Raw genomic sequence first — 20,071 nt, 5'->3', positions numbered from 1 at the left:
ATGGTACAGGACACCTATATTATATGTAATGCAGAATGAAACTGAACATCTTTAGAACTTTGATAAGAACATGGAAGTAGACTCCATGAAAAACCTGATCTACATGGTGACAAATGAAGCTATTATCTGTCAAATATACCCAATTATTCCAGTCTGCTTTTTATAAAAATGGATGAGTTGTGTTAATAAGATGTAAAAACAGCATGTCTTCATTGGGTCACTCTGCAGTTTAAAGACAAATGAAAATTATCTCTAAAAACAAAACAAAACAACTGCCTTATCTTGCAAGGATATACAAATTTAATTATGCACGTCCCTACATCCAAGTGCTAGAAATAGATTAGCAAGTTCTGTTTGGGATGTCGGTAGAGATAGATAAATGAATCCTAATCTAATAAATGGGAGAAACAAGCAAGTTTCTGCAGATCAAAAACAGAATACCAGCTGTCCTACACAGAAATAATGATGAGGCTTTCAGTTTACAGGTATTGAATTTAGCAGCTTAGGATGAAGCAAAAGGCAATGGCAATATTATTTGATCAGAAAAGCTAGTGATTAACGTAAGAGACATTTGGGCTCAGGCTAAAGGAAGCCACCAGCTGCCCGAAACAAAATGGGGAAGGGTAGAAATTAGCATGTGATCTTTGTCTAGTAGTAAGACCATTTCAGAAAAAAAGTGTTGTCAAAGGAGTCCTCTATCTGCAGCCAAACAGGGAGGACCCAGGTGAACTTCTGTTATGTTGGGAGAACTCTGATTAGACTATCTCTGCAGAGATTACTGTCTGCAGCTGCAAGAGCATCCACCATTATCCATAACAAGATCCGAGAGCAGGAAGAGGGGCTTCTGCCACTGCTGCTGTTAACTCTAAATAACAGCAGAGAGTGAAAAGGTGACTGCTCCGCCCCAGAACCACCAGCAGCAATGAGGTTCCTTCCACATCAGTGGTCATCAGTTCACACTAATGGGCCAGCAGTCTGCACTAAAATGACACACTGCAAAAGGCTAGGGTTTCATAAAGAGACCTTATAATTATCCTTCTGCCGACTCCCATACTGTCGTCACAAAGCCTTCTGATTTAGCACAATCATGAGGCAAAGGGATCAGAGATCATACGATTTTTATAGTTAAATAAATGTAAAAATGTGTGTGCTTGTGCTCATCAAGGTGCCTGTGAGACTATAGTTTGTATTGATTTCCTTTTCAAAATCAATGAAACAAGGCATGTTAGGGTCACAGGGTTCTAGACTTTGTGCATTTATTGTCTCATTTTCCTGAAAGGCAGTTCCTACGTGACTGACTCTGCAATCAGAAATTGGGTCCATATTCTAGCACTGACATGGTAATGTTGGATAAGTTCCTAAAACCTCAATACTTTTACCTATGAGAGGCATGTTCACACTAGCAATAGCCTTTTGTCAAAGAACCAAGTAAGATAATGTCTAAACGACTTGATACTTTTTGTTTATGATTATTTTTTTCCATTTCATTCTTACAAAAAACTTCCAAGTATATTACATTTTATCAGTAGTCCCCCTGCTCTATGCACTGGATCACTGTGCTTCTTACCAAATAATCCTCTGAGATGAAGTTGTAGGATTAAAACAAAACTAAACATGATAGAATGATGCATGAGTTTATCTATTAAAAAATTCCCACACACTTCTGGAGCCTTCAAAGTATATTCCTAAAAGTTTGGGAAATTTCCATTTTGATAAGAATTCACATAAGAATGAAAGTTCCCAATTCGGGAGGATGGGTGGGGTCCCATCATGATCTGAACAACAGAATATGAAAGGTAAAATTTGACACACATTGTCTTGGTGACATGCATGCCCCAAGACCTGTGTTTCCTTCCCTCGTGTGCTTTGTGCCCCATTATCTGCTCCCCCCAGTGATCCAACCCATTGTGTCATTGTGAATGTGCTGATCTCCAGGTTGCCATCCATAGAGACTTCTTTTCATTTCCTCCTGTCTTTATCTGCACTGAACAAGAATTGGCCTGCAGTGAAATCAGGGCAATCTCTAGATTGACAGTCTAGAGAATGCAGGTCAAGGTAATTTACCACAGTCTTCAGGCATCTCTTAATCAAGTTGGTGTGCTGAAGAGGAGAGGCTTGGTGCTGGTGGAGGTCGCCCTGGTGTTCCCTAGCAATCAATGTTAGTAAAGTACTTAGGTGCATGCATCAGCCCTAACCATTGGGTCCTGGCTTTGGAGGCAGCTAAGCCTCACCCTCCTAATCTATAAAGTGCAGCATATAATCCCTGACTGACAATGTTCCTAAGAGAATAAAGGCATACAATCTATGCAGTATATCCTTAATCTTTGGTTTCTATAAATATAAACAAGGTGACTAAAAATGTCAGAGTAAACAATCTGTCATAACTCTACTGGCCTGCTCCCCATTTTGTCTTCAATGTTAATTGAACCCTTGTGTGGGTGTGGGCTCTCTACAACATCTAAGAAATGGGTTACAACAGATTCACTTTGGGCTACACATAGTCACCCCCATCCCTTGAGTCTTATATTGATGTTCACAAGAGAGACAGCATCTCATTGTCCCCAGAGTTCTTGGGATGCTAGAATGCTCTCATGTGCTCTGTGGACAGGGTGAGAAGATTAAAATTGCATCCATATGATGTATGAGCAGGTACAAAGGTTAGGCTAAGACAGGCTTGGGATGAGGTGAGAGATTCAAAAGAATGAGCCCAGCCAAGGAAAACAATGAAATACGGAGGTCATAAACACAAGGTGCTCTGTGCCATATAGATAGGCTAGATTGAGTTCTAAGGGTGGTGAAGAACAGGCCTCTGATGCCCAGGGCCTACAACATATGAAGTTTCCTGTGTGACCTGTGAGTTTTAAAGACTCTTTGGAGAAGTACATTCCTGATTTTAGTATTTCAGATGTCATAACTGTTACCTACATTTCAAAGCTAGAACATTTAAATAAACTTCCAGCCCTCCTCTTCTTGGAAATGCAAAAAGATAAGAATTCTAAGCAGGAGTAACTTTTTCCTCTCCCTACAAAATGCCTTCTAGACTCAAAATTTGCTATTGACCTACTGGGGATATGTTAATTTTCCCCCAAGCATCTCTGACTCTGATCTTTTTAGGGGGCTATTCAATGTCAAGTTTGTTTTGTTCTTATGGCTACCAAAAGTCCTCCTCCCCCAGCACCACTTTTAATCAGTTCTCTGGCTCCAATTTTGTCTAAGCCATAAGCTTATCAGAGATAAAACTCAAGATGTGTCATGTACAGAATCAAGGAAATCTCCAAGAGAAGCCTCCTATTGAGAGAGGTCTCTCTCCCTGAATATCCATTAGCAAAATTCCAACAAGGACATCTTGTCAGGAGGAGACATTTCCTCATTTCAAGGAAAATATAAATTATCTTCTTTTTACCATGACCTTGCTGATTTTAATTGAAAACACCTAGTGACAGCTGGCAGCACAGGCCTTGTGTGGTCCCATCTCCAAGGATTCTCGCTCATCACTTTTCCTAGTTCTGCAGTGAGGCTTATTCTTTGTCTGCTTACCCTCCATAAGAGCAAAACACACAGTCTGTGTAAGAAACCACTGCTGATTAGAAGACTGAAAAACCGGATCTCTCTATTTACTCTATTTCTAAGTTTCTCTTAGTAGAGTTTAGAGTCCTATATGCTATAGGCACTTTCTAGCTCTATAGAATGAAAACCTACATCATAGTCTTTGGCCTCAGTTCTCAAAGTTTCTCTATTTCTCTCCAGTAAATGAAAGCAGCAACTACTGCAATTCTCATCAATTAGCCTGATCAAAGGAGTGACCACAAGTCTTCTTGTAGATTGGCTACCAAGCTAATGAGTTCCCAGAGGCATTAAGTATAAATATGCAAATATGTATACAGTCACTTAGGCAGCTGGAGCAATTGGTTTCAATACTGAAAGCACAACTCACTTAGAAATGAAATCCAAGTTTCTGATTGCAGAACACATCTACATGGAATGGGCTCTATCCAATAGGGCATGTCTGTATCAGAGCCCTATGGGAGATGCTACATTGAGTTCAGTTTCATTGATCATCTTATGCTTGAACTTGGGGCAGGTGGAAAAAAAATCAGGACTAGGTGGAGAGAAATATTCTTTTTCTTCTCTCTAATATTTAAGGTGCAACAGCTGCAGAATATTCAGTAATCCTTCCTTCAATCCTCTTAAACCTTACAGTTCTTTGGGGTGATGGCCAAGGATTGGTAATTTAACTGAAACAGGTTCCTTTAAGGAGACTTTCATTCATTATGGACAAATACAATGGTTGTGTGCATGCGTGTGTGTGTGTGTGTGTGTGTGTGTGTGTGTGTGTGTGTGTGTGTGTGTGTGTGTGTGTGTTTTATTCCCACCCATCCTCCTTGAGGCATCGTGTACCATTCCCCAAGCAGTTGAGAAAATACCACAACTTCCATGAAGGTACACTTTATACTTGAAAACACAATAATCATAGTTGTGTCTAGCAAGCTAATGGGACTTCATTAAACAGAGTAAGCAAGTCAGAACCATTGAAGAGCTCAATTCATGCTATACCCAGATGACTCACACCGCTGGGAAGAGGTCTCTCTGATCACTCAAGTTCATATACAATTACTATCAGCAGGAACTTGATTTGAACCAATTTTTGTCCCCTCTCAGAAAGTTCAACTGCACTGCAGTTTGTGTTGTGTTGTGACATATCTCAGCAAAAAAAAACAAAAAAAAAAACCCAAATCTCAAACCTCACCACTTCTCTGGAGCTTTCCATTTCTTCTGGGCTTTACAATAAGTGCTGTTGGAGTCCCACACAACTAGACACATGCATTTACATTAGAATACGTGTAGAAGACACAGTTGTGTATTCCATGCTTCAATATGCATAGGCCTAGTTCACTTACATAAAGAGACACCATAATCAAGGTTGCTCCCAGTTGGCCAGACTCAAAAGACCACCACTGTGGTCCACAACATTATTGGCAAAATCTGTTTTAGCCTGAGTCCGCATCGGTAATCTTAAGTAAAATTTCAATGTATTTTTTAATATTATAAATAGACTAGCTACTTCATGGGAGAGGATAGAGAAAGCTGGTTTAGGAAGGGTAACACTGGATATGTGGTTCTGGGAGCAAGCCATACTCTCTGGTACACTTTAAGACAAGTCATGCCTACATCACAACATGCCTTCACCACAAAGTAAAAGGACCCAAGGCCAAAAGCCAACAGCAGAGGTGCAACCACTGTGGACCTTTGAAGATGCATAGTGTTGCAATAACTTCTCGCAGTTGGATCATATCAATAATACCAAACTGACAGGAAGCCACCTCTATTTATTCACATCTACTCAAAAAAAATCACAGATCTGACATTGGAAAGAGTCCCAGACAACACAAACACACAAACACACAAGTATAAACACAAATACATGACAGTGACTACAATCGTAGAGAAAAACATGAGTAGTCTGGCATTGTAATAGTCTCTTTTCAACAGTACTGTCCTAGAGAATGTGTTATTGAAAAACTATGCTGAAAATGTAACAACAACAAAACAATCACCCCAAACCCAAATAATTAAAAAATGCCATGGATGGTAATTTAGTCATGCTCCGTGCAACACAAAACAGCGGCAAAACAGGATGAAGTGACAAGGTGAAAGCTGAGATACTCCCCATTTAGAAATGTGCTCAAACACACAAGGGGAAAAAGAAAACCATGAGTTTGTCCCAACAAACAGTGCTTATTGTAGAACACAAATGTGACAGGTAGGCAGCACAGTATCAGCATCTTACATTTCTACAGAGCACTGCTCAAAAAAATTAGATAGTCAAAATGAAATCAACCCAAACAAATACTTGAAAAGGGAGAGGCACAAGGGCTTGGTCTCTGCTTTGTGGATAAAGGACAGAAACTCTGATCTACAAAGTGGAAGCTCGACAGAGGGGCAAGGAGGTCACTGGGAATGTGGATGTGGGATGGAGACAAATGGTGCCCGTCTCTGATGGACACCAGGACAACATCAGGACAATACAGAAACAGACACAAAGGGCTGGAGAGAAACGCTCTCCTTTTTAACTTTCATATGATTTGTTCCCATCGTTAGTGTTATGATTGAAGACAGGATTATACCTTTCCATTTTACTTTATTTATTTGTTTGTTTACTTTACTTTTCCTGCAAAGAAGTTAGTGCATCAACCAAAAGAATAAACAAATCAAACGAGGAGAGCAGCAGGCTACTTTTATGTATTCTAGTTGGAGACAGGTGATATATATATATATATATATATATATATATATATATATATATGTATATGTATAGATATACTATATATATACTAGACAAGGGAATGAGATTTTATATATATATATATATATATATATATATATATATATATATATAATCTCTCTCTTCTTGAGTTCTTGGCAAATGGTTAGTCCTGTGGTTAGGAGTGAAGACAGAGGGTGGAGGTTGGAAGGAAAGTTAACGAAGAATGCATACCGCTTTCGGCTTCTGCAAAAACGACAAGAAAAGAATTTCAAATCAAACAATTTGATAATAAATTGACTGACACCGGGAGGAAGGAAGGAATAAAACCTTTGTTTCAAATCATTTGAAGGATGCGTGTGAAAACAAGGTTTATCAGCAAAGCATGAGAACAGTATCATGGGTGGTACCAACAACAGAGAACATCCTCAAACACAGGTCAGAGGTGGAAAGGTGGGAAAGAGAAGCAGCTTCTCTAGATTTCCATACCTGGTCCATTGCAATAGCTAGAGGATGAGGATTAGGTCTCTCACAAGGATATTTTTTAAAAAGTGTGGTTTTTGGACTTAGTTTAGTTGGGCAGTCCTGTGTTTTCTTGGGGGTATGATCCACATTCCCTCCAGCACACCTTTTTCCACAAGCACTCATGTGCTTCCACACTGAGACCAAGCCACACTGAGGATTAATGCTGGCAACTGCACACAGAAAGCCAATACAAAGCCAGACAAGGTCCTTTTATTGCCTTTTCTGGGGGCTCTAGGAGGAGAAACAAAATCCTCAACCTATATCTCTAGACATGGCTTTGTTGAAAACAGCTCAGGTTTATGAATCAACGAGAGGGCCTATCAAAGGGAAGAGTGTGTATTCATAGGACCTGGAATCTGTTTCCTTAGAATGGTGCCCGGACTCTAGCGGCACCCTCTCTTTCCCTGTGGCCAAAGAGCGATTAGTGGGAGCTGAGTGGCTGATTCTCATGGACTGGTGCAGTCCTCTCCAGCCATGAGATCATACCAGAAGGGTCAGAAAACACTCTTCAGCATCAGCACCACCTACAGGGTGACACTTTTCTTTCTTTCTTTTATTTATGTTTTGAAAGAGATAGACACAAGTGATAAAGAGAGAACACTTAGACCCATAAAGGTGTGTTGACTTTGCATCACAAAGATCACCATTCACAACCTGGCCCCCACCCACAGGGAAAAAAAAAAACCCACAGGGACCCATAGTCCTTCCTCCACACACATGGATCCAGGTAAGGCTGGAGCAAACAGAGATCCTAGAAAATTCCACTGTTGAAAGACAAATCAGGGCTTTCTTAGGCTCAAAGGATACTTTTAATAGTCTTTCCTTTGCCAACATGGAAAAGAAAAATTTATCCTTCCATGTATAGTTTTTAAATTGCTACTGCTGTATTCTAAAATGGCCACCAAATCTGCCATTTTCTTTTCTGTTGCCTGGTTGGTTTGGATTTTCAAAGTAACTCAGCATTAGATCAGATTAACTGTGGACCATCTGATCTGCCAGTTAAGGGGAGGGACAACAGAGAGTCCACTTGCTTGTGATCCAATGTTTATTTGTTTTTGTCACAGGCACATACTTGGAAATAGGCATTTGTGCATGTGTGTGTGAGGGCGGTCACTTACGAAGATAGTGAAAACTCCTTGAATGACATTAGTAGAACTTTGTAGGTAGTGCCCTTCATTCTGTTCAGTTGTGAAGGTGTGTGTTGGGGGTGGGCGCCCCTCTGCCCTTGTGAACATGTGTGAGCAAAAGCCTCACTAGAGCAGGAACAGCATCTGGATCCATCATTTCAGAGAACAGAAGCCAGGCTATCTTTTAACCAGTTATCTTTCTTCTAAAACTATGACTAAGAATTGAGGATCAAAGATCATCTGTGTCATCAATAAGGCACATAGGACAGCCCCCTCCACCAGATTCCTGTTCATACAATGCTGCTGCCATCAACCAGCAATAAGGTCATGTATCGACTGGGGTGTTATCTGTTTCAGCCAGACCCTGTCCCTCATTGGTCTGATTTGCACATCATTAAGTGAAAAATAAATAAATAATGAGAGCTCCTGCCTCAGAGCTCTTCTCTCCTGGCTAATTTACATGAAGCTGATATTCTGCCACCTGGATATGGGCTGCAGTGGGAGAAACGCATATGGTACACAATAGGCTGCTTGAAAATTGGCTATTGAGAGAGTTGGCACCTCCCATCACTGCTCTACCACAGGCTGCTGTAAAGAAGGCCTGAGGCCACCTGCTTTTTGCTTACAGCAGTAAAAGGGACTTGAAGAGAGGGTCTGTTAATGCTTTCTTGTATAGAGGCTATAGTATAGTGGGTGGAGCTCCTGGGAATTGCTCTCTCCTGTCCTCCAGGGAAACCTCTGGGTGCCCAGTGGGGCATGGCATGACAGGTTGGTCCCGGTTAGAAACTTCAGTGTCTTGAAATATATTGCAGAATTTGGTGTGTGTGTGTGTGTGTGTGTGTGTGTGTGTGTGTGTGCGTGTGTGTGTGCGCGTGTGCGTGTGCGTGTGCGTGTGCGTGGCGTGTGCGTGTGCGTGTGCATGTGCGTGTGTGTTGCATTAGGTTCCAAGCAAATAAATCACAAAGCAAGAAAGAGGAAGTAGACAGACCCTTCCCAGGATGCACACTTCCAACATGAACGTCAACTTACCGGCTCTCCCGGTTGGCAGACTTGTACTCAATGGCTATCATCAGGAGCTTGAGCTTCACAAAGCACAGCCTGCAATGAGACAGAGAGGCCCCCCAGTCAATGCTTGTGAATAGCAGAGTCTCATAACGAACACCTTATGGAACTTGCTGTCCCCTAACAGTCATTATCCAGGGGCTATCCAGGGGACCCTCAGTCTACCCTCAGGTGCCAAAGGTAGGACCTGTAAAGTGACACTAACCCATATTCCCCATTAAAGCTGATTTCCCATACCTGATAAGGTACTAGATATTCAAAGTGCAAATTGGGCTCTGTTCTGGATGTCTAGACACAGACCCCAAGCAGAGATTTGTGCCTGGGGATTTACAGCAGCCAGATTCATTAGTTGCTCAACCGGGTAGTAAAATGTTAACTGCAGGGGGAGGGAGAGACCTGGAGCAGTGTGACCTGTTATTTGGATTCCATTTCGGTCTTTTGTACAAATGGCTCATATTGTTGTTCAGAGCAGCCCCCCATGTGCTTGGAATGATGGTAATAATACTTAGCCTCCATCTAAGTGCCCAGCACATGACTCCAGCTTTGTCACTCCTGGCTCCATCCAAGTTGTCTCACCTCCTCTGCATAGGGCTCTGGGCTGCAGACCAGACTGCTCTCTGTTGGCTTGATCCTGCCTCCCCACCTTCACTCTTGTAACTCTTCTATCCTCCAATATCTTCTCTTCTCCTCTAAGGCATCTTCCAGGCCATGGCCAGTCTAATTATCAGCTTCAAGCAATATTCTAGCTATTGCTATCTTCAAAGATTTTATTTTCCAAACCTCTCCAGCTCCTTGCCAGTATACACATCATTTAGCTCCTACCTAAGTTCACACTGACTGTGGCTGCTTTTCATAGTTTTGTGTATCTGAACGTTCTCTCCTTGGCCAAAGAAATGTCTTTAAAATGTTTAGAATTTTCCCCACAGTGTGAAGTGAATGGAGCCACTAACATAGAGGGCCTCTGTGAAGAGATGAATCCTAGTCACTGTGTCTCAGCTCCAAGAAAATAAAAAAGAGGTGTCATAACACGCTTGTGCATAAAGAGATTCAAGGTAGTGCTAGTCATTCCAGAAAACTCAAAGGCAAAGGTTAAATGAAGAATGGTGCAGTGAAGCGTAAGGTTGCCAAATTCAGAAATGAATTCTGAAAACTGCATTAAGATGTGAGAGTCACAAATAATAAGATATAAACCTGAAAATAATATAGTATAATTTAGATTAAAATGCAGTGACTATTTAAAGAGATAAGAGCTCACATGAAGAAAAAATGAACTATATATATTATGTATCACATGTTTCTACAATAAGCATTATCATGTATTTTAGGCTATATTAAATAATGAAACATTAGTCAAGCAATAATGAAAAATGAACCCTGGTCATTTAGTTTCAACTTTGGAAAGGGGATGAGATACGAGGTCAAAGGATAAGGCCTTCCTTGATGACTCTACTTATTTCTCACCACCTTGCTCCATGGGAGATACTGTCCTTCTTTTGATATCTCTGTTTGACTGGTGGTAAAGTTAAGACCCAGAACACCCACACAACCCATCCAGTGGTTAAGTATTAGGACTCTGACTGACTTGGAGGGATATAAGTTTTCCCCTCCAGTGTAGTGTCTTTTTCATTGGGAAAGAACAATTATATACCAATATACAATTGAATTAAAAATAAATTTCTAGACCTTGAACAAATCCTATGTAGAAGTAAAACAACTTGTGAGGATAAAATGCAACTGGAAAATGGGTGTGTCAATTTGTAATGGTCCAAGAGGACAACCTTAAAGATGCAGAGAGCACTGGAGACAAGGAGATGGGGATGAGATGGTATGGAAAAAGGGATCTCTGGAGGGTAGAAATGTCAAGAACAAAAGTCCTGAATCAGGAAAAAGGTCTAAATGTTTGAGAACCAGACACAGCCTGCAAAGCTGGCACTGAAAGTACAAGTCATGCCAAGCCATGAGTGGATTAGAGAGCAAGAGGGGTGAAAGTTCATGAGGATTCCACTTGCCCCAACAAGGCACATGCTGCTTATTCTAAGTGAATGAGAGACATGGAGCTGATTTGACTTTGAGTGTGGTTACACATATGCAAGGGAGTGCATGTGCACATGGTGGAAGCCAGGGTCAAACTTGAGTATTGCTCCTCAGACATTGTTTTTTGAGACAGGTCTGTCACTGGGAGATGGAGATCACTAATTCTGCCAGGCTGTCTATCTGGTGAGCTTCAGGGATCTTCCTGTCTTATACTTCCAGGCACTGGGGTTACAAATGAATATGATCATACCTGCCTGTTTTCATGGATTCTGGGGACTGGACTCAAGTCCTCATACTTGCACAGTGTGCACGTTACCAACCAAACCATCTCCTTAGCCCCTGTAGTTGCTTTTAAATGATGAAATGACTTAGTAGTTAGGTAAGGCATAGAAATGTGTGGTTTGCAAGAAAGGTGCTGGTGTAGGATGAGGGCCTTATATTCTCTTTAGAGAATAAGATCAATTGCTTTTTCTCAAATGAGAGGTCTTGGCTCCTTGGTATTACCTTCCAGACAGTCAGATTTCAGAAGAATACTTCTATACAAGGGAATTTGGGCTTTCTATGATTGGAAGGCTTTATGTTTCCTGCCAGCAGTCTAATGACCTGAACTTTGAGGTGGTTGTATAGATCAATTCTGAAGCAATGCAAGTATCACCAACTGTAGCAGGGACAATGTTCTTAATCTATGTTATATTTCATGCAATTAACATATGCAATTATACCTTGTGTTGCTGTTCTTTCTAGAGTCTAAGTTTTTTTGTTTTTTTTTTTAATCATGTAACTTATGTATTGTTTGCTGAAGCAAAGTACTGGGTCAAGAACACACTATTGAACACAAATACTAGCCAACCCCCCCCCCCCAAAGCAACCTGATCTCAGCAAGGATCATGCAAAATTAATTTGTTGGTGTCCTGTGAACAACTCCTTCTTATTTATAACTCGGGAAGTTTATGGGATCAAAGATTTTCATTACTTGTATGAGTTTAACCCTAATGGTTGGAAGACAAGAGTGGCTCCTAGTAAGTGAGCATTTAATTGCCTCATGACATTTTGACTAGGATCAAATATGTAATAAGGGCAAATGTGTTCATTCTTAAGTGCTTCACTGCCATTTACCAGCTGGATATAAGAAACAAGGATCCTCCTCATGAAGGAAGGTCAATCCAATCCAGGCCATCTTTTGCACTGAGTTGCAGATAGTTATGAGCTGAGAATTGAACCCTGGTCTTCTAGAAGACCAGTCATCTCTCCAGTCCCTCATACCCTTTTCATATAGACAATAAGCTGAAGTCCAAGGAAGGCACATTCACAAGCTCAAGGTCAAAGGGCTTTTGCATTAAAAAAAGTAAGTAGAGATGTAGTTTCCATTTAATGTGTGTTGCTGTTGCTCCTCTATGAACAGAGAAAACCCAGTAAAGTCCAACATGCAGTTGACCCATACTGTTCAACCAACATAGTATTCCTTCAAAAACTGGAACTACCAACATGTACTTTCATATTTTAACAAAATCTGGTTTTTCAGCTTTCCTTGGCAAATCAAATATGGACACACTGGAGCCATCCTTCATATAGCTAAAAGGAACACCTCAAGGGGTACAACTTCTCTGATGTCCCACGGTGCCCAACTCTTCCTCCTGCTCAGTGTCCCACCTTCATCTTTATTGCTATCTGGCTGCCTCTTTATATGCATTTACACTTTTAAATAATACTCAAACAGGTATCTTTTCAATATTTACAAATCACACTGACATATAAGCCATCAATTAACCCAGAAACAGAAGTATGGCTATCTTTCAGTTCAAATCACACTGTTTTGTTATATCCTGCTACAGAGAACACTAGCATCTTTTGGCTTAAGGATATAACAGAGGTGTGGAGTCTAATGGGTCTAGGGGTGGAGGTAGAGAGAAAGCCTACATAAGCAAAAAGGGGAGCTAATATGGTGATCATTCTTAGCCCACTTCATGTGTTAAGCTTTTCTAGTATATAAGGCACATGTTTTGCCTCCCTGGCATTCTGGGAGTATAAAGAAGCAGCTTTTGATGAAGGCTGCAAAAGCAAACTAGATGAGGAGACTGGAGGTTTACAGGACTGGCTAGAAAAATGGAGGGGAAATGGAATAGAGAGCTAACAGAGCTTGGATGTGAGTGCAGAATCCTGAAATAAGATGCCTTTCATCTTGCTTGTTAGATGCCAACAGCCTGGGGAAGATGCAAATGGAAATAATAACAGATAATAATCACTATCAGCGCTGGGAAGCTAAGGTTTGCCTTCCAACCATTAGGCTAAGATTCGAATCTAATGTGAAGATACAGAGAGCCATTTATTCTTGGCCTCTTCTACAGTCTGTGTTACAGGAGGGCACATGCCTAAGCATATGTCTGCAGACAATCTGGAGTTGATGTCCTTTAGCTGAATACTAACTTGAATCATTTTCTTTTAGTAAAGCAGAATGAGCATTGTATTCAAATGGCTTTTGCATTAAAAAAAAAAACTAAGTAGACATGTAGTTTCCACGTAATGTGTAGTGCTACTTCTCAAACAAACAGAGAGAACTCAGAGAAGCTCAACATGAAGTTGACCCATACTGTTTGATCAACATAGTATTCCTTCAAAAAAATCTGGTTTTTCAGCCTTCCTTAGCAAATCAAATATGGTCACATTGGAGCCATGCCATCCTTCATATAACTAAAAGGGACTCCTCGAGGTATATACCCTCTCTGATGTCCCACAATGCCTGCCTCTTCCTACCACTCAGCCTTATCTAAACATGATCTTCATTCCTCTGGTTTTACTCAGCCTGAGTCATTTCCATGGATATGGAACTGGTATAGAATCATGAAGAATAATCAGGGTTAGAGACAGGACAAGAAAAAAATCCAGAAAGCCTTCACAGTGTAATAAATAAGATAAATCCAGCCATAAGTTAGAGAGAGTTTAATTATTGGTTTCTAAAATGAAGTTTCCCAATATTTCCAGTGTGGGAAGTTGTTGCTGGTTACAAAACTTACACTGGAATAGAAATGACCTTTTTTTTTTCTCCCTTCCTCCAAGAGGGAAAAAATGCCACTTGTCACAAAAGGTCTTAAACCAGCAATCTGCAATAAAACTGTTGTAATAACAAGTTAGATTGCTTTCCTTATAATTATTAAGTAGAGGTCTACCAAATTTGACAATGCCATTATACAAAGCCCCCTTTCTTTTATTGCCAACATCATCTGTTAACTATAGCATTTTCAACCCAGATGTTCCTGAACAAAGGCTCTTAAGAATTAGAGTCCAGCTGTCTCTAACTACCCAGAGAGAAATAAATTGTCCCTGCCATTAAATCAGTCCCCTTGACTGGAAGGATTACTTGCTGGTGTGAATTAAGCATGGAAACCTGTCATAGAGTTTGCACCTTGTAGTGTGCTTACAAAGTAGATGCAAAGATGGGGCTTAGAGAAAAGGTCTCTACCAACAGGAAAGTGGCAGACAACAGAAAAACAGTTTCTAAACTGTCTAAACCCATCAAACCTTCCAAAACCAGTTCCTCCCAAAACCAGCTCCCCTCCGGCTACCCAGAGGTCCAGGGACTTCAGGATGTCTGCCATAATCACAGTAGAAGTGCTCCAAAAACTGTGGGTGGACATGGAAAGAGGGGCTTTAGGACCAAGGGGCTAGAGGAGGAACAACTGCATTCAACTGTAATTGGAAAGGAGAGCTTCTGGAGATGAGAATGTCCACTTAAAATATGTATTTTAAATAACAAGACTTGTAAGACTGAGCACCAAGAAAATGGAAGGAATTAGTACTGTTAGTGGAGTTAATGTTAGACCTCATTTCTTCATAGCTTTGACAAGGGTCAATGGGGAAGGTTTCAGAATATGCCTACTCTCAAATGCATATACAACCATGCATGCATAACACACACACACACACACACACACACACACACACACACACACACACACACACACACTGTCTTTCCTCCCTAGCAGACCTAAGACATTTAAACTTCAAAGTAATTTAATTCTTTGAGGTGGACAGTTAGTGTTTTCCCATAGTACTAACAAATGCCATTTGGGGAAACTTTACTGTCATTCTTCCCCTGAAACTTACACCACAGTATTACAATATATCTTTCCACCAAAAGCCGCTGAGCCCCACCACCACGTGTGCACTTTATGCCAGCCACCCGCCTGAGTTAGGGTCCAAATTAATACACAGAAACATGTATTAGGTTCAAATGCTACTTGGCCAATGACTAGGATTTCTCACCTGTTAGCTCAGTCTTATTTATCATAAATCTATATATTTTATAAGACTTATCTTATTGGACACCTTCCATTGGTGTCCTCCCTTGCTGGTGGATCACATCCCACTGCTGGAGGAGGCAAAGGGGAAAGGGGGACACTTCCTGTTTCCTTTGCTTAAATATGAGTCTCCATGCTATGTCACTTCCTGCCTGGATCACCACTTCTCTACTACATTTCCCAGAATCCTATTTGAATCCTAGTCCTGCCTAAGTTGTTGTCTCATTGGCCAAACAGAACTTTATTCAACAATCAATAAGATAAACACACACAGAAGTACTCCCCCCATCACCACAGGGTATGTGCTTGCTCTGCACTCAGCTACCAGTTGAGATCCTAGCTGGCACACCTACTGTTCTAAGTGGATTCTTTGCCTAATGCCTCTGTCCAGAATTCTGAATCTGCCACCAGACTCTACAACCTTGCTTGAGAGTTTCAGTGGGGGTTTATTGCTAGTGGTTTATCTGATAGTACAGAATGAATCATTCTCCACCTTGTCACTTCCTATAGCAGTAGTAGTTATCAATATTACACTCACATCTGTGTTCATATATGTTCAGCCCTATTTACAAAACTCCCAAAGTAAGAGACTGGATAGAACCATCTCTGAAAGAAATCTTTTTTTTTTTTTTTTTTTTTTTTTTTTTTTTGGTGTTTTGAGACACAATTTCTCTGTGTAGCCTTGGTTGTCCTAGGACTCACTCTGTTGACCAGATTGGTCTTGAACTCAGAGATTCACCTGCCTCTGTCTCACAAGTGCTGGAGTTAAAGGCATGTACTACCACCACCCAGTGGAAAATATGGTTTTTTGTTTTGGTTTGGTTTTTGGGGATGCAACCTAAGTTTTAAAATAAATTCTGTTGGCACATGCCTTCAGGAATTCATGCTACAGAGTCTACCAGATAACAAGTGGGCTTGTCTGATCTCTTTCTGCTTCACATTGAAATTAGAAAGCCTCTTGTAAACAATCAATGGACTCTTAGAACTCAAGTTGGCACTGGGCAAGAGGCCCTTCTTTGCCTGAGCTGTACGAATCTTAACTTTTTCTCTTGTGGCTTCTTTTGAATGATCTGTCCTTACAAGATGACATAGGAAAAGTTTCCAATTTTCTGCATCCCAGCCATACTGAAGGCGGGTGGATAAGTGAGAAAATGGAGAGCCTCCCTCCCCAGAGACTTCTCCATTGCCTGAAGCCAGCACAGTAAGCATACACACTTTGCAGTGGGGTTTAGGGGCTCAACTGCCCTTCATTACCTCCTACTGCATTTCCCCAAGTTACCCAAGCACTAAATGCTCAGTATCAAAACTGAATCTTAACTGCTCCATCAGCTGCAGAGAGACAGAGAGACATGTCGTATTTGAAATACACCTCTTGTCCTAATCCCCTCTGAGCTGTAAAACCTCATACAATTAAGCTTTTATATTTTGCAAGTGATGAATGACTGACTAATAGGATCGCTGTGAGACTCTGAACCTGGAACTCTGTGTTCTTGCCAATCTGATTGCTGAACCTGCTTTTTTCTAGGTTGTTCTGCCCACCTTGCTCTTCCACCCCACCCACCTGGGCATCCTCATGTTTGCTAGCTTTCACAAAGAAACTACCATCAGAATTGCCTCTCAAAGCATCATATGTCAAAGGGGATGACATGCCCCTTGTCCCCATCTGCAGGGTTCTCATTAGGAAAACTCAAAGAAGCGGGTGTGTTGAGAAATCTCCCTATGGTAGTTCGTGATCTGGCATCTCTATTCCCTGGGACTTGAACTTTACCCTCCTCTGAATCCATGTTTTTTTTCTTTTTAAACAGGATCAGCTCATATAAACTGGCATCTCCTCCAGGAATCCTTCCCTGGTCTACAGGAAGACTCTGCAAAAGTGTAACATCTACAGTCCAGCCACATGTCTTCAGTAAGCACACAAGAACCTTACAGCTTCCCGAGTATGGGGGTGAGCTCCCTTCCCAATTTCAGACTCTGAAGACATCACTAAAGGGAAAACAAATTGTTTGCTTGATATTCAAAAGAATTTTTATTAAGTGTCCATGTTTAATAGTTAGTCAAATCTAAGGCAACAAGCTTGACACAATGGTGAAAATATTCTAACTCATTTCATTTCTGTCCTATTGTGACTAATAACTGGAGAATTTACTAAACAATAAAAGTAAAAAAAAAAAAAACTGGAACTGCCACAGTGCCCCTCCCTACCTCCCTGCCTCCTTTCTTTCCTTCCTGCTTACATTTGATAGAAATGGGGGTAGAGGGGAATGCAGAAAGAATCGAGAGGCAGGAAAGGTTATGGCATATGAGGAATCTCATAACATGCACCAAGCGTAAGGCCCAACAATTGATGCTATCACAGAAAAAGTACACAGACACAAAGAATCTTAACCTAGTAAGTGGCCTATCTGGGGGCCCAACCTCAGTCCTTTGTGACTTCATTCTATGCATTGTACAGTGTCGTGTTGTATAGACTACTCAAGAATAAGATCCTTTAAGGGAAAAGGTGGCTTCATAGCCCTAGCCTTCCAGTAGGCTTGACACTGGCCATCCCCATCTTTACAAACACTTGCTTAGAAAGGAAGGGAGCAAGCAAGGAGGAAAGGAAGTAGATGGGTGCTGGTGTTCAGACCCCAAGATGTTGCTAAGAACAAAGTTAATGCAAAAGCTCTGATCCTTTTTTTAAAAAATTTATGTAAATGTGAGAATATATGCATATTGGTGTGGGTACTTGCCAAGGAAGAAGAGGGCATGAGGCCCCCTGGAGTTGGATTTATAGGGGATTGTGAGCTGCTCGAGTGGGTGCTGAGAACTAAATTCTAGTCTTCTGCAAGAGCAGCAAGCCTTCTCAGCCTGGCCACCGAGCCACCTCTCCAGCTCGCAGAGGACCAGATCTTAACATAAGCTTGCAAGATGTGACCCATCTGAGATTCTATGATTTGCCTGAATGATGGAGCTCAAAGCAGGATACAGACTATAGTGTGATGTGCTGGAAGGACAGGGCAGTTTAATGTCCTCCCATTTCAGATAAGGATCACCTCACTTGTTCGTTTAAAAAAAAATTAATGCATATTTTAAAGGCTTACTCCAGATTTTAACATCTGGGGATGAAGCATGGATATCATTTTATAAGTTCCCCACAAAAGTATTAATGAGCCAGCCTTCAAATGTCACCTCCTCCAAGGTGCTCTCAGTTGCACGAGACTAGCACCTTGGAACCCTGGTTCTGTCATCTGTTTTCTAAGTTGTTTAGGAAAGGTGCACCCAGGTCCTCTGAGTCTCAAAGTTTCAAGCTAAGGGGTATCTTGTGCATAGAATGAGATGTTTATATTACTCTGACACCCCTTGCCTTGTCGACACAAACATCTCCCCATTGCTTTGTAACTGAAATGCAGGTGAAAGGCTACATACTTCGGCTCATTTTGTCTAAATTAGCTTCTAGCTTGGGAACAGAGCCCCAGCTTTGGTCACACACAGGGTGGACTCAAAGGCTGCCACTATAGCTAGACCCTCATTCTGCACACTTGCAATTTTGTGACAGTACCTTTGGAGTCCTCCCCCTGCCTCTTCTGCGCTGCAGCAGCCTCTTTTATTTTCTTTATAGACGACCTTCAATTTCACCTGGTGTATCTGCCACTCTCTCTTCTCATAGGCCTACTCTGCCTCACTTCTGAGAGAACTCTGGAATCTCACTGGTCCCACCTGCTGGGTGGTATGCTGCTGCCAGCCCAGGGGAAGAGCAAATTTATTTCTTTCCATGCTTTGCAACATCATTGGTTGCATATTGTTTTAGTGTTGTACGTAATTATGGAAACTACTCTGAAAATCTGTATATTTTATCTGTGCTTTATTATGCCCAGAATATACCCCGATTCTTCTCCGTCTCTACAAACCAGCTTAAAATATATTTGGGCGTCCTTTATGTCATCTTGAAATTGAATAGCCAGTTCTTACAGTAATGAAAATACTTACGCGGCAGCCTGGTGATATACAACACTACACTCTAATTACAGCTGCGCTTTAATTAACCTGAATTGAAGAGTGTTATCATTAAACTGCTGGTAACTTTGAGTTATGGCTTTTCTTTAATTTAAAGTAGAAAACACAGATAATTAAGCCTCAAGATAATCAAATGCTTGAAGAGAGCTTCAATGTTTTGGGTTGTTCCTAAATCTCATTAAATGTCCTTTCTTTATTGATTAGTTCCACCTCTGCCGAATTGCTGCATTAAAGGAATAATAGCAGCAGGCTGAAAAGATTCTCACTCACATCAAGAAGTTGCTTTTTTTTTCATTCAAAAGCTTTACTGAACAAATACTAAATTCACTGACAACGAGGTACGTCTAAGAGATCTTTTCCCTCATTAGAACATGTTCTAAAGACAAAAATCAATCAAGGGAAATAATTCATATTTTACTAGTGTTGGGCCTGACAAGAGAGCTTCCTCTGAAACCTAGGCTTTCCATTAGCACTGAAGGCTAATGGAGCTTCATGTGGCTGGTAGCAGACAGAGTTGATCTGGGCTGTTGGGTGTCACTCCACGCTAGTTTAAGAGAAAGCATATATAGCCCTTTCATTACCGCAAGTGGGAGCCAGTTAGTGTTGGGCAAAAATATGGATCCTGTGTGGCCAACAGAGATCCATTGTTTTGCATTGTTTTGTGAAATAACCATGGTCCAAAAATACCAGCAACTAGCCTCGAGCAAATTAAATAATACCAAGTCCATGGGTCCAACGCACTCTGTGAGAATTCCAGTTAGAGCCATTTTGGG

General features: G+C 41.1%; 1 protein-coding gene across 1 annotated transcript in view; it reads right to left on the bottom strand.

The window, feature by feature from the left end:
- The window catches only part of Kcnma1 (potassium calcium-activated channel subfamily M alpha 1), a 697,898-nt gene that overhangs the window by 133,547 nt on the left and 544,280 nt on the right, over positions 1-20,071 (bottom strand). Inside the window, 2 exon segments of the mRNA XM_035452632.1 lie at positions 6,497-6,508; positions 8,944-9,012. Of these exon segments, the coding sequence (XP_035308523.1) occupies positions 6,497-6,508; positions 8,944-9,012 (81 nt within the window).

Source organism: Cricetulus griseus (genome assembly GCF_003668045.3).
Source record: "Cricetulus griseus strain 17A/GY chromosome 1 unlocalized genomic scaffold, alternate assembly CriGri-PICRH-1.0 chr1_1, whole genome shotgun sequence".
Classification (NCBI taxonomy): Eukaryota; Metazoa; Chordata; class Mammalia; order Rodentia; family Cricetidae; genus Cricetulus; species Cricetulus griseus.
The sequence above is the reverse complement of the archived record's forward strand: the minus strand, read 5'-3'. Positions and strand labels throughout refer to the sequence as shown.